General features: G+C 37.4%; 1 protein-coding gene across 6 annotated transcripts in view; it reads right to left on the bottom strand.

Annotated features, from left to right (window-relative positions):
- Nucleotides 1-12,330, bottom strand: part of camk2d1 (calcium/calmodulin-dependent protein kinase (CaM kinase) II delta 1) — a 90,812-nt gene that overhangs the window by 41,918 nt on the left and 36,564 nt on the right. For all 6 annotated transcript variants that reach the window (XM_072458564.1, XM_072458559.1, XM_072458560.1 and 3 more), the window contains exon 3: nucleotides 1,204-1,263. In XM_072458564.1, coding sequence (XP_072314665.1) covers nucleotides 1,204-1,263 — 60 coding nt within the window. The remainder of the gene's footprint in view (nucleotides 1-1,203; nucleotides 1,264-12,330) is intronic.

The following is a 12,330-nucleotide window of genomic DNA, read 5'->3' as shown; positions in this document are numbered from 1 at the left end:
CAAAATGTTACTTAAAATAACAACAAAATCATATTTTATCATTCTTTCATATTTGCCTGATCATTAGACCTCATCTGATTCATTTAAAGTCATGTTTTAGCACTTTTTTGATGATCATTATTGCAAATATCCCAAAATGTTTTGCAAATTTGACTGTTGATTACTTGTATTTGCTACTATTTATTAGTACACTACCAATTTAATGTTAGCGCTCAGAGCAAGCAAAGTTGGACAGTCATTTGTAACACCGATGTCTGTTCATTTTGTATGGTTAGCGATCCTGCCTCTGAGCGGGATTGATCAAAGAAAAACATTATAATGTAAAAATAACTTCAAAAAAATGAATAATGTATTGTAGATTCTGCGATGTGCAACCACAAACTCCAAGTATGTGAATATGTTAATGTTCAAGTTTTCATTCTTTACATCCTGCATATCAATCTTAATGTATGCGAGATGATGACTGATAAAGTGCTCAAGCTGCCGACTCTCCCAGTGGACTTCTGTGACGCGCGTTGGTTTGTATCCTGATTGACACTTTAGATCCATCAGAGCAGTATAAACTCGGAGAATCCCGGTTTTCCCTGCGCTCCGGCTGTGTGAAGGGAATCTTAATGAGAGCGCTCCCATGAATCTTAGAGGCAGAAGACAGATGGGCCTCAGAAGGACAGCGAGCGACTATGGAGCGATCACATCTGAAGCCCGGTAAAAGGGGAAAGTCTCAGGTTTATGGGTCGGCGGAGAAATCCACTGGAAGTCCATAGAGAGTGACAGTGCCACGGGGGATGTAGTTAGGGCCGACTGGTTCAATAAAGCTCAAGGCGAGAGAGGAGAATCTGATCCGAGGGCTGTGGCTCTCTCACTCCTTTAAAACTAAAAACGTTGCTTCAAGAAAAATGCAAGAAAAAAATAGATGTACAAACTAATCACATGTACATATTCATCCGTTTCTTATTGAGAAACAAACACTTAGAACTAAGATTTCTTTGCAAAAACGAATTTAAGTTTTTTTTTCTAGCAATTATTTTATACGAGTCATTGTGGCCAACTGAGACCACAATTGATGAACGCTCTAGTTCAACTCCACGGTATGTGTAAAAAGCAGGTCAGTGTGAAACTATGTCAGCCCTGCTCCCAGAAGTCACCTTGGTGTGGCGAGCCATTTAGAATTCATGCCCTCGAGTTAATACAATAATTTCTTACCAATATTGGAGTGTTTGAGTAGACGGCAGATCCGAGCTTCCCTCTCGAGTTTCTGGTGATCTGTAGAAGGAAAAAGGACAATTGTCAGATGTAAAATGTCTCTCTGTGTTCTCTGCACTGTAACTGCACTGCAAAATATCAAATGCATATGAATGAATACAAACACAAATCTAAGCAGCAGTGACTCTTATGATATGAATGTGGTCATCCAGTCACATAATCAGCTGCACAAAGCCGTTGAGTAGTGTCAGTGTGGCGGCCGGCTCTACAGCTGATTTGCTATTCAAATGTAGTGGCTGGAGGAGGTTGAATTATGTAGTGAATGGTTATTCATTCACACAATTGTACAAATGTACAAGTCATTCATTCTTTTTTTTTCAACTGCTTGTTCCTGTTAGGGGTCGCAGGTGGCTGGAGCCTCTCCCAGTGCCTTTGGGCCTTAGGCGGGGTACACAGGGGCCAGCTCGTCGCAGGGTTAACACAGAGACATAAACACACAGACAAACATTAATTCACGAGGACCAATTTACCTAACACATGCATGTCTTTGGACGGTGGGAGGAGCCGGAGAACCCAGAGAGAACCCACGATAACACGGGGAGAACATGCAGACTCCACCCATGTCCTCCCCGTGACACTGTGGGTTCTCTCCGTGTTCTCCGGCCTCCTCCCACCATCCAAAGACAAGAAATATACAGGTCATTGAAGTGAAATGAGAAAATGATATTTTCCTCTGTAAACTGTTTGTGTTTCGTGTGTTTTTATTAGACATGTGGTGGAAACGTACTGTACGCGTTCACATTTCCTCTGCTTGATTTAAATGAATGCAAAGTTATGACAGTGTTTATGTACATAGCAGCACATGAAAACATAGTATTTGTAACAGCTGACTGAAATGCAAGGGCTTTAGTCACATGTTTACAATAATATATTACGTCACGTTTTTACTATAATATATGATACCGCAGTGAGCAGCAGAGATCTCTCAAACAAAACAAACGTTAAACTGTGTAATCTCCATCCAGCTACACTGTGTCAGACCTAATCCAGCCGCTCTCAGCCCAGATGTAACGGCTGGCCTCCAATTGCAGCAGGATTTACAGGAACGTGGTCCTGACCTGACCAATGAGGTGCGCTTTTACAGAGGAAGTGTGTTAGCGGCGTGGCTCACTGCTAAGCGGTGACATAACTGGATTTTTAGCATCCTCTCCAGAGATCTGGCCCTCAAACAAACAGCAACAGACCAGACACATGGGCCACAAGACAACAATAGGGCTGTTAGTCCATGTTGTTTGTTTTTGACACATTGTCCTTGTGTGTCATTGTTGTGTGTTAATGTTGTGTGACGTTGTTGTAGTCATTGTGGTTTTTTATGTCTGTTGTTGTTTTTGGTTGTTTATTATACTATTATATTACTTTCTTGTCATTTGCTGCCTCTGATTGCTTGTTGTCATTGTTTTTTGTTGCAGTTTGTTATTGTTGTTTGACATTGTCACAAAAAGAACAATTAAAGAACAGAGTACATGCCTGCCTCACACACTCAACTTACGATGCCAATTGTGATTAAACTAATATTAGATACGTTTTTTTTTGTCCAGGTGAAAATTGAACAAGTGTAACAAGGTCAAACTTTGACAGATCTTATTAGCAGAAGCTGACAAATATAATTCACAGCAATTAACAGGCAAATAAAGTTGTTTAATTTAGAATCAGCAGAGAATTGTTAGTGTTGAATATGCTCAAATTAGAGTTGATTTTATTTCAAAGTCTATGCATTGTTTCTACTGTTAATAACAAGTAAATTCTGTCTGACAACTCAAGAAAAACATTCTTTATTTTTGAGGCTATAAACCTTGGCATATAGTAATAGCTAACAGTGGTTTCTTATACATTCAGATGGAGTTGGTAATGTGCCGGCGGTGATTTGAGTTTGGTGGGTCTCACTCAGGAGCTGTCCCACTTCTCAAACCCATTTGAGCTCCACCTTCAGAAACAGGACGGCTGCTATTTCCACTGAACGAGGGCAGAGAAACTCCTCAGAAATATCATTAAGGTTTCATGTTACTCTACTCTAAATGATGCAATATGATTGCACAAGACAGTAACAGATGATTTATTGTGGGTATGTGGACTTTTTAGTGTTTTTTGTCGTAGGACATAAGCAACGTTAAAAAAAGAGGTAAAATTGTGAACTAATTCCCACAATTTAGTAATTATGAATGATCAAAATCTTTTCTCGTCTTACTGTCGTGGATCCATCTTTTGTCTTGTCTTGTTTGGTTGGAATTGTGTAACGTCCCATCCTCAGGTTCAGGTATTGCACAAAACGTGATTACGTTCTAAAATGTAAAACTTAAGAGCAGAAATACACCCTTGTTTAAAAGAATACATTGAATGTTTAGAATCTTTTTATCAACTTTTGTAGTTGTAAATAGTAATCTTGAAGACATTAATAACGATAAAAAGAATTTAGATAAAACTGTAATGACACAATCATGATATTTCATGATATATCCTGATACTGATGACAAGGACGATTTACTGCAATTTTTCTCTGAATTTGGGATTTGAAAAAATTAAAACAAGCATTTTCTAGCTCTTGATGAGTCATAAAATAAGACAAATGAGCTACTAAGCTGCAATGACACTTTGTGGTATTGATAATGTTTCTCAGTGAAAGCATTGAATGACTCAGTATTGATACTTTGGCAACACACGGCACATCCTGTTTCCAAAATGAATAAACCACTTTTTATAAATACACAGTGGCGGCTGGTCCATTAAGGGTGACGCCCCTCCTGTCAATCAGCCAATTATGTCAAATGGTATTAGAAAAATAGCTTTGTCCAAAAACAATATATTTTGTTCAGATTGATATAATTATAAGTTTAAATTTGTAATATATATATATATATATTTTTAAATATATAGGACACACTTTGCGGTCTGCTGCGTACGTCATGGGGCTGTTTGAAAATCTGCCATGAGCCTGGTAGAAAAACAATGGGAATCTTTAGCCAATCAAATCCCAAGAAAAATGAGTATGTCACTATGAGAAAAGCCACACTTCTCCAATGGGCGATTTGCTTCATCAGCCATTTAAGTGTAGTGTGTTTACGCCATGGAGCTACGCTGTTTACACTGGAGACACAGCACAGCAGGTGACGAAAGCGTTCAAAATGATTCAAAATGAGCTCCTTGACTGTGTGCTGGCTGTGATTCAAACTATATTCATGATGAAGGGAAAGCGGCTGATTTCTTATGAATCCAAGCCGATGGGACATCTGGTGTGTCGAACCAGTGAAGCCCTTGCGCTACAAACACACTTAACAGGAATGTGTTTTTTTTAGTTTATCCAGTTTCACTGGATAAGCCAACGTTGAAAGCATCGCTTAAGTTCTATTCATAAATGGTGTTATGGTCATTAGAAAACCCATGAAAGAATGCTATAAATGCTATAAATGTCTTTTAGAACAACATTTTACATTGACTAACATTTTAAATACAAATTTACAACTGAATTAATGAAGTAAACAAACTTTATTTCCACTTTTGGTAATGGTAATGCTATGACTTAGAGGCAGATACCATTTTTGAGAGAATACATTTGATATAAAATTACATTTTACACTTTATAAAATATCAGCTTGTAAAGAGCAAAACAAAAATCTCAGTGATACTGTACCTTATAGTGCATAGTAGCAATTACAACATTAAGAGAAAATAAAAAAACACAAACAATTGTTGGTGTTTCATAAAACAGTGCAGAAAACACAGAGATAAGCTTTAAAGTGGCATTAGTTAACCTGAACTACATTTGTATAACATTTAACATTTTTATACAGACAACATTGCCGTTTGGAAAATTCATTTTTGGAAATTAAAAAAAAAACAGGCCCCCGTATATTTTGCATCACCAGCCGACAAGGTAAATACAATAATTTAAAGTGGTAATTTATATTTTGATATAATATATCAAAATATAAATTACCACTTTAAATTCATACATTTTTAATTATTTATACTTTGTGTGCTTAGAGTTTCAGTGCTGCCCTCTACTGTCTTGGCAGGATTGGCAAATGTTGGCCTATGGAAATCAACTCAATGCCAGGCAACAATGCAACCTCATTAACATAAATTACATAATCAAAATCTTGTTATACCTGTTTTGGCGTACCAGTATTGTGACCCTGAGTACCGCGATATTTAGGTGAATACATTTTTTTCTAACACCCCAAATGGTCATACAGGTACGGACAAAATCAAATGTAATCAACGTTTTGGTTTCCTTATTAAAGATATAATAAAAATAATCAGGCTGAGGGCTTCATTGGAAATGTACTGTGTAAGCCATGTCACCTCAAGTTTTTCGCTTGCCCACGACTCCATGGGACCATGCCATTGAGTTTCATACTCTAATGCTACTGGAAGCCTTGACCTTTCACCATGGGAGAGGTAAGAACAGGAGCTGCGGCCCACTGCTATTTCCACCTACATCCGCTGAAGAATAAGGTGAGTAATGGGATTGGGCCATGAAGAAACATAAGAGACCATACCTATTAAACACACTTGGATATCTCCCTTCATTCCCACACAAGACGCACTCAGAGATAATCATTAAATGGAATAGTGTTTGTGACGCAAACTCAATGGCGTTGTTGGCCGGAATCCGGCCTACAGTGATTTTGTGTAGCACTGCTGGGTCACTGCTGGGTGACCAATACCAACAATATAGTATGTTTTGGCAAGCAGCAGGAGGGCTTTCAGGAACTGCTCACTGAACTTTAAGGCATACTTGTTTTTGCAGCATACGGTTTTGAAACTGTGGAAGGTAGTTCTGAAAGGACCGCATTTTGTTTAAAGTTGGCTTTGATTTATTGTTGTGTAGCTTCATAATGTAGCTTTTATTCTTTAAAAGGTGCACAGATGTTGTTGCTATACCTTAAGTTCCACGGTATGGTTTTAACCTTGTATATCTTGCATTCATCAAATTGCAGGTGTTTAAAAACAACACCAACTTGAACATCCGTTCTTACTATGAGCGGTCTCACCAGTCTGCAGATATTAACAGTAACTTGACCTGGTGGCCTTGTCTCCATGGAGACTAGCAGGTAGCGGAACCTCCACCAGAAAAGCTACATAGTGCACCCTTAATACTATTAATACAATTAATGGTCAATTTATCGAGGGATTGAGAGATCTAGATTCGGTCATTTCTAATCATCACTGATATGGCTGGGGCTTTTGAATCAAGGGGTCTACAGCAAATTCTGAGAAGATTTATGTTCAGGAAATTAACATTGAAGGCCATTTTTTTTTTTTTTTTTTTAAATGGTGATCAATCAATAGAAGGATAAACATCATGGCATTACGTTATCATAATCTGACAGATTAACGCATCTTTACTGGAATTATTTTAATTTCACCATTCTAGCTAATCCCTTAATGGACACAGTCGTTTTTTCCTGTGAACGACAGTGTCAGATGCAGTCCACACAATTATCTATCAAACGATCGCGATAGTGGAGTGATGCACTTGATCAGTTGACGGGTGCTCATTTGACCAATAGGCTTGAATATTATGAAGCGAAAAGGAGACGAGGCACTCTGATTTGCTGTGCATTTGATAACTCTAGGGCTCCACCACACCAGCCAATGAAGCCAATGAAACAATATTGCTATAATTAATGCCTTCCCAAAAAGCTTTGATAAGAGTTCTGGCACCGATATTTATCACAATGATAGACTGCTGCTGGTGACCCTACTCGAGTCCAGGGTTTGATTGAAGTGACAATCATCATTACAGATCATAATCACGAAAAGCTTTATTGAGTCTGATGCGTGCTGGCTGTGGGTGAAGTCGCAGGGCTCTGAATTCAATTAGCCGGCAGCTATCAGCTCCTCGCAGCCTGTCGCAGCGGCTCTGATGTGGCAGGGCATCTGGGCAGACGGACAAAAATATGAGCGTTGTAATTTGTTCAACGATAGATATCTCACAAAGCTGCCATTTAAGATTCAAACGGGCCATTACAATTTCAGATTATAGGCGCAATGTGTTTTCTCCTACAGTAGAAGGTGTTTGACAAGATGATCATAGGATTAACTACCAAAAAAAACTAAATTGTTGAAAACGAAAGAGTAATAGTTGGCTTGGTTTTCTTTGCGTAGCAGCAGTGGAACACTAAAATGTTTAACTTTCAAAATGGCTTAAAAGTTATGCTTATATAAAACAAGGACTCATGGAACGGATGTAGATTATTTTTCCTTCGCCTCAATCCACCTCTATATGTCCCCAAAAACCTTTTCAACAACAACAAAAAGCATGCAATCATTTCCACGATTATGTATTTATTAGACAACCAGTGATTAAGAGTGCATTTTTTAAAAGGTCAAAGCTAATAATGAATGTAGATCATAAAATAATCATAGTGTGTTTAATAAGTGACACATCAAGTCGCTTCACTGATTACTGTTGCCCTTCTGTCACTGGCATTTCAACTGATTAACTTATTCTGATGCTAATGAGAAGGCATAATGGAGATTGTGAACAGTATGCTATATTGTTTTCTGTGACAATGATACATTTAACGATATTTTAAGGGACAAAATTTGGGCCCGAGATCGAGAAGAGCGGTTCAGGGTGCTATTACGTGTGCTGTCCTGTAGCTTGCAGACAGCTAGCATTGACGTACAGTATTGAGGTACAATATGGAAATGCAAGATTACACAGTATCTTCTTAAAGTTGTACGTCCGCAGCTGTTTTTTATCTTATGTTTGTTTATTCAGACTTCAGACTTATTGTGCAGGTCAACATGGCTGGAGGCAATATATTCTATTGATTCAGCGTCAATAAATGATAGTTGAATAATATTTTTTGGCCTCAATATTTATCCTATGTACAATTTAAGTATCTGCCTTATTTTGTCATAGTGTTGTCATGATACTAACATTTCAACCTTGATTTCAATACGAAGGAAAAGGCTCTATACCACAATAAGCTTTCTTTTAAATCTCTTTTTAAACAATAAAACTGTATCTTTCAACACAAAATAATAGTTTTTTATGTTACCATGCGGTCCAAGACTGATAACACTCAATATCATTCTGGAACTGTATAAAAAGGTATAATCAAATCATTGCAATATATTCTACTCTTTATAGCTCACTAGAGACCACCCCCATCAATCCTCTTATCCACCATAAAAGGAGGATTAACAACTGTAAACATCCACCCAACTTTCCTCCGCTGATGTGTGGCGGTACAGGCAGGTCACGTTACGCAGGCGGCCTAGTGTAAACAGGAAGTGTGAGGCCAGCTGTTTGTTGTGTGTGTGTGTGTGTGTGTGTGCTTTGAGGAGGAGGAGGTCATTTGCTGGACTTCCCTGCCGTCACGTCTTCAGCTTTTTTATAGATTTGTTTTCCTTTGGGGACAGTGCGCTCCAGTACACACTGCTACACTGCTATAGGCACAGGAGCAGAGCGGAGGACCGACAATCTGCAGGAAACACAGCTGTCAGAACCAGGATGTGTCTCCAAACTTCATATCAAGTCTGTTTTTATTGGGATGAGCGAATACCGACATCCGATATTTGGAGTGCTGCTGTGGCCGATAACAGTTATTTGCCAATACCAATAAATCGATTTTAAAATCCATTGCAAAGCCCAAAAAAAAAAATATCTTAAGTTGAAGAGTAGGGCTGCAACTTACAATAATCTAGCTAATTGATTAGATAAGCGATGCATCGATTATTTGTTTAGAGCGTGAAATGCCTGTGAATATAAGATTTTTACCAAATTTTAACCTGAAGCTAAGATGACATGACTTTAGGACAGGGCTGTTCAACTATATTTTCCATGGGGCCAGAATTTTTCTGAGAGCCATTGTCTGGGGGCCAGTCTATAAAACTGCTCCACAATTTTAGAAATCTATTGTTTCACTGAAGTAATAAAAATAAAAATAAAACAATAGTATTGCTCAGTCACATAAAAACAGGAATAAGCAAAGACAAACCCAGTGTCAATCAATAACCAGACTAAAAAACAGACTAAACACACTGTAGGTCACATCAGGCTTAAACAACATCTTGAACAGGATTAGACCCCAGAATCTGACCCAGGACGTTAAGGTCTTAAATATAAATGGCAATAACATCTGATTCAATTGATGTCAATAGCATAGTACAGTCCCTGAGCTAACATAGTGAATAAGGACAAAGTCAGCTTAACAAGCATTATGGTTGGGCCCATGGCCCATTTTTACCATGAGGGACCGAACCATTAAGCTTGGCACTAATTGTGGCATCTCTGCTGGAGTTCCCGGTAGGCCAGAGGCTTCATTGTGATCTGTTCAGAAAAGTATTTGATTTGATTATTAAATTAGTTGCGATTCATTGACTAACTTGTTTCAGCACAACAAGAGTATGTGTTAATAATACTATTAAAATAATGCATTATATCTGAGGTATTTATTTAGTTATGTATTAATTTTTGGGGCACATTATATTATGCATTTCATTCATTGGAATTAAATAATAATTGAGGCGCACAAAAAGAGTAGGAAAGAAGTAAAGTACTTGTGTACTACTACACCTTATAAAATAAATTCATCAAGTTACCTCATGCAAATGTGTTCTTTAAAGAGGACATACGCTAACGTTAAGGAGCTTGTTACAATGGAGTTTCCTCAAAATCAAAGTATTTTGATTGATTCCTCCATGTTTGAGTGATCCTGTATTATCCTGCACCTGAGGCTTCCAGTTCTCAGAGAATTCCTGTTTTTACCAACTCCCTATCCCCGCCCACATCCCTGTACTTAGTTCTGATATAAACCCGTTTCTGTCAATAAGTCGTTCATAATAATGATATTTACAAATTATGATCTGCTTAAGTTCAACTTCTCCTTTAAGACATTCTTTTCTGAACTATTCTTGGATCAGAGTAAATACCTACAAGCAATCAGTCTCTGGAACATTAGTAACAGTAGTGTACAGTGCACTTGGTCTTCCTGTTTGTGGTGTTGCGCTCACACTTTTCTGAATGAGACGGAGGTGTCAAACTGTATTCACAGCTCTGGCTCCGCTCACTGCCCTGCCAGCCTCTTCAGAGCCGCACAATACATGCATCTCCAGGGCAGGGAAATGGAAATCTGACACTCTTATGTATTCAAAAAAGAGGATTCGTTTAAACAGTGCCCCTCAGCTGGAGAAAATGGGGGATTTGTATGCAAGGCAAGTATATGGTATGTACAAGACACAATAGTTTGACTATTGTACTGTATGTTCAAAAGAATGGCTGTCTAAAGTCCACACATGTACCTTTTAACTGCATTCCCGTGGCTTCTACCAACTAATTTCATGTTATCTTTCACGAAATCTTCTCTTTTATAGGGCTGGAATGATTAATTGACTAATTGTGACTACTCAAGTGTAAATAAAAATAATTATCTTGACAATATAGACCCTAAAACACTTTACAGCGGCAGTGGTTATGTTTACATGCACACCACAAGCTTATATATATATATATATATATATATATATATATATATATATATATATATATATATATATATATATATATATATATATATATATATATATATATATATATATATATATATATACAAATATAAATGACTATACAAAATCTATTAGGAAACATAGATACATAAATTTAAATAGAAAATTACTAGTCGACAAATTTAAATTTAGCTCGACTAAAAGCCCATTGACAGAAATATAGACTAAACGCTGAAAGGCCGACAGCCCTAGTATAGACAGTTGGTACTTTTGTACAGAACAGAAACATTTTGAGAAATTAAATGGCACACATTATGCGAAATTGACTTTTTTGACTTTGACTTCATCAAAAAAATACCTGGAGTTGCATTTAGCTTCATGCACGCTACTTTGATGAATCCTGGTTAGAAAGTCTTATCCCTTCGAGCATCAAAAACATGCAATTGTGAATTTACCACATGTGTGACGTCATATTCTCCCTACAACATGGATCCGAGATCTTCAGCACTGTTTTTACGTCCAATAATAATCACCAGATCACTCTGAGCATTTCTGCTTCAAATCACAATCATTACAAACTACGTGACGATATTAGCATTTCTGAGGAAAGATAGCGTTTGTTTCTCTATTTAATTCCTTCTGCTGCCAGTAGATGGAGCCCCAAGGTCAGATTGACATGAAGTAATTTTGATTTGACTTATTTTAGTTCTAAAACATGAGCTGCCAAAGTAAAGGTCCTCATGAGCATGTTTAAAGGTTATAACAATACAAATAATGCATATTCGTCCATCAAGACCATAATAAACTAATCTGTTTAGGTGCAAGAATCCTCTGAAATGGATTTGATAACACAAAATGTGTCATATTGCCAGAGTGGCTTTTGCAGACAGTGGAACAGAAAAACAGCAGCTGAGGAAAATCCCTGAGTGAATTCTGTCAGGCTGAGTGCCCAGTGAAAAGGGCAGACCCTTAAATCCCCTCTCTCTAATCTGGACTGCAAGAGACCAACCGCATATGTACAACACACAACACAACAGACAAACCAATCCGGGCTCATATACAACTCAAAACACTCCAATCGACCAATCAGCATTCTGCCTTCATCAAAAAGGACATGTCATAATGTCATAATCTCCTATTAAATAATAAATGAACAAAGAAAAAAGGCAATAGTAATGTATGTCTAAACTAGGCTCTGATATCACACATGTATATTTTTTCATATTTTGTGATATTCTGATCTTAATCTTAGTTTCTCCATTGAAATCCCATTACATTCCACTTCACGTTTTTCTCCATTCCAGAAATGTTAAATGTTTATACTCAAACTTATAAAGGCTCTATAGAAACAAAAGAAAAAACATTTCTCTTTATCTAGTGTCCATGGTACTGTCCTAATTTGGGAAAATAATGCTAAACCTTTGGGCTTTAGAAATTGACATTCAAACTACCTATTAAACTATAACTATTAAACTAAAGTAAATATGCAAGAGTTAAACTCATGTTGTTGTCATTGCTAAGAAAAACTGGCAACAGAATGAACTATTGTATTGTTCTGCAGAGATATTTAATGTCTGTTAATTGGTCATGTGCCAACCAGCTCTGAAC

Source organism: Eucyclogobius newberryi, unplaced genomic scaffold (genome assembly GCF_026437365.1).
Source record: "Eucyclogobius newberryi isolate DKJ021-1_F unplaced genomic scaffold, fEucNew1.0.hap1 SCAF_22, whole genome shotgun sequence".
NCBI classification, from domain to species: domain Eukaryota; kingdom Metazoa; phylum Chordata; class Actinopteri; order Gobiiformes; family Gobiidae; genus Eucyclogobius; species Eucyclogobius newberryi.
The sequence above is the reverse complement of the archived record's forward strand: the minus strand, read 5'-3'. Positions and strand labels throughout refer to the sequence as shown.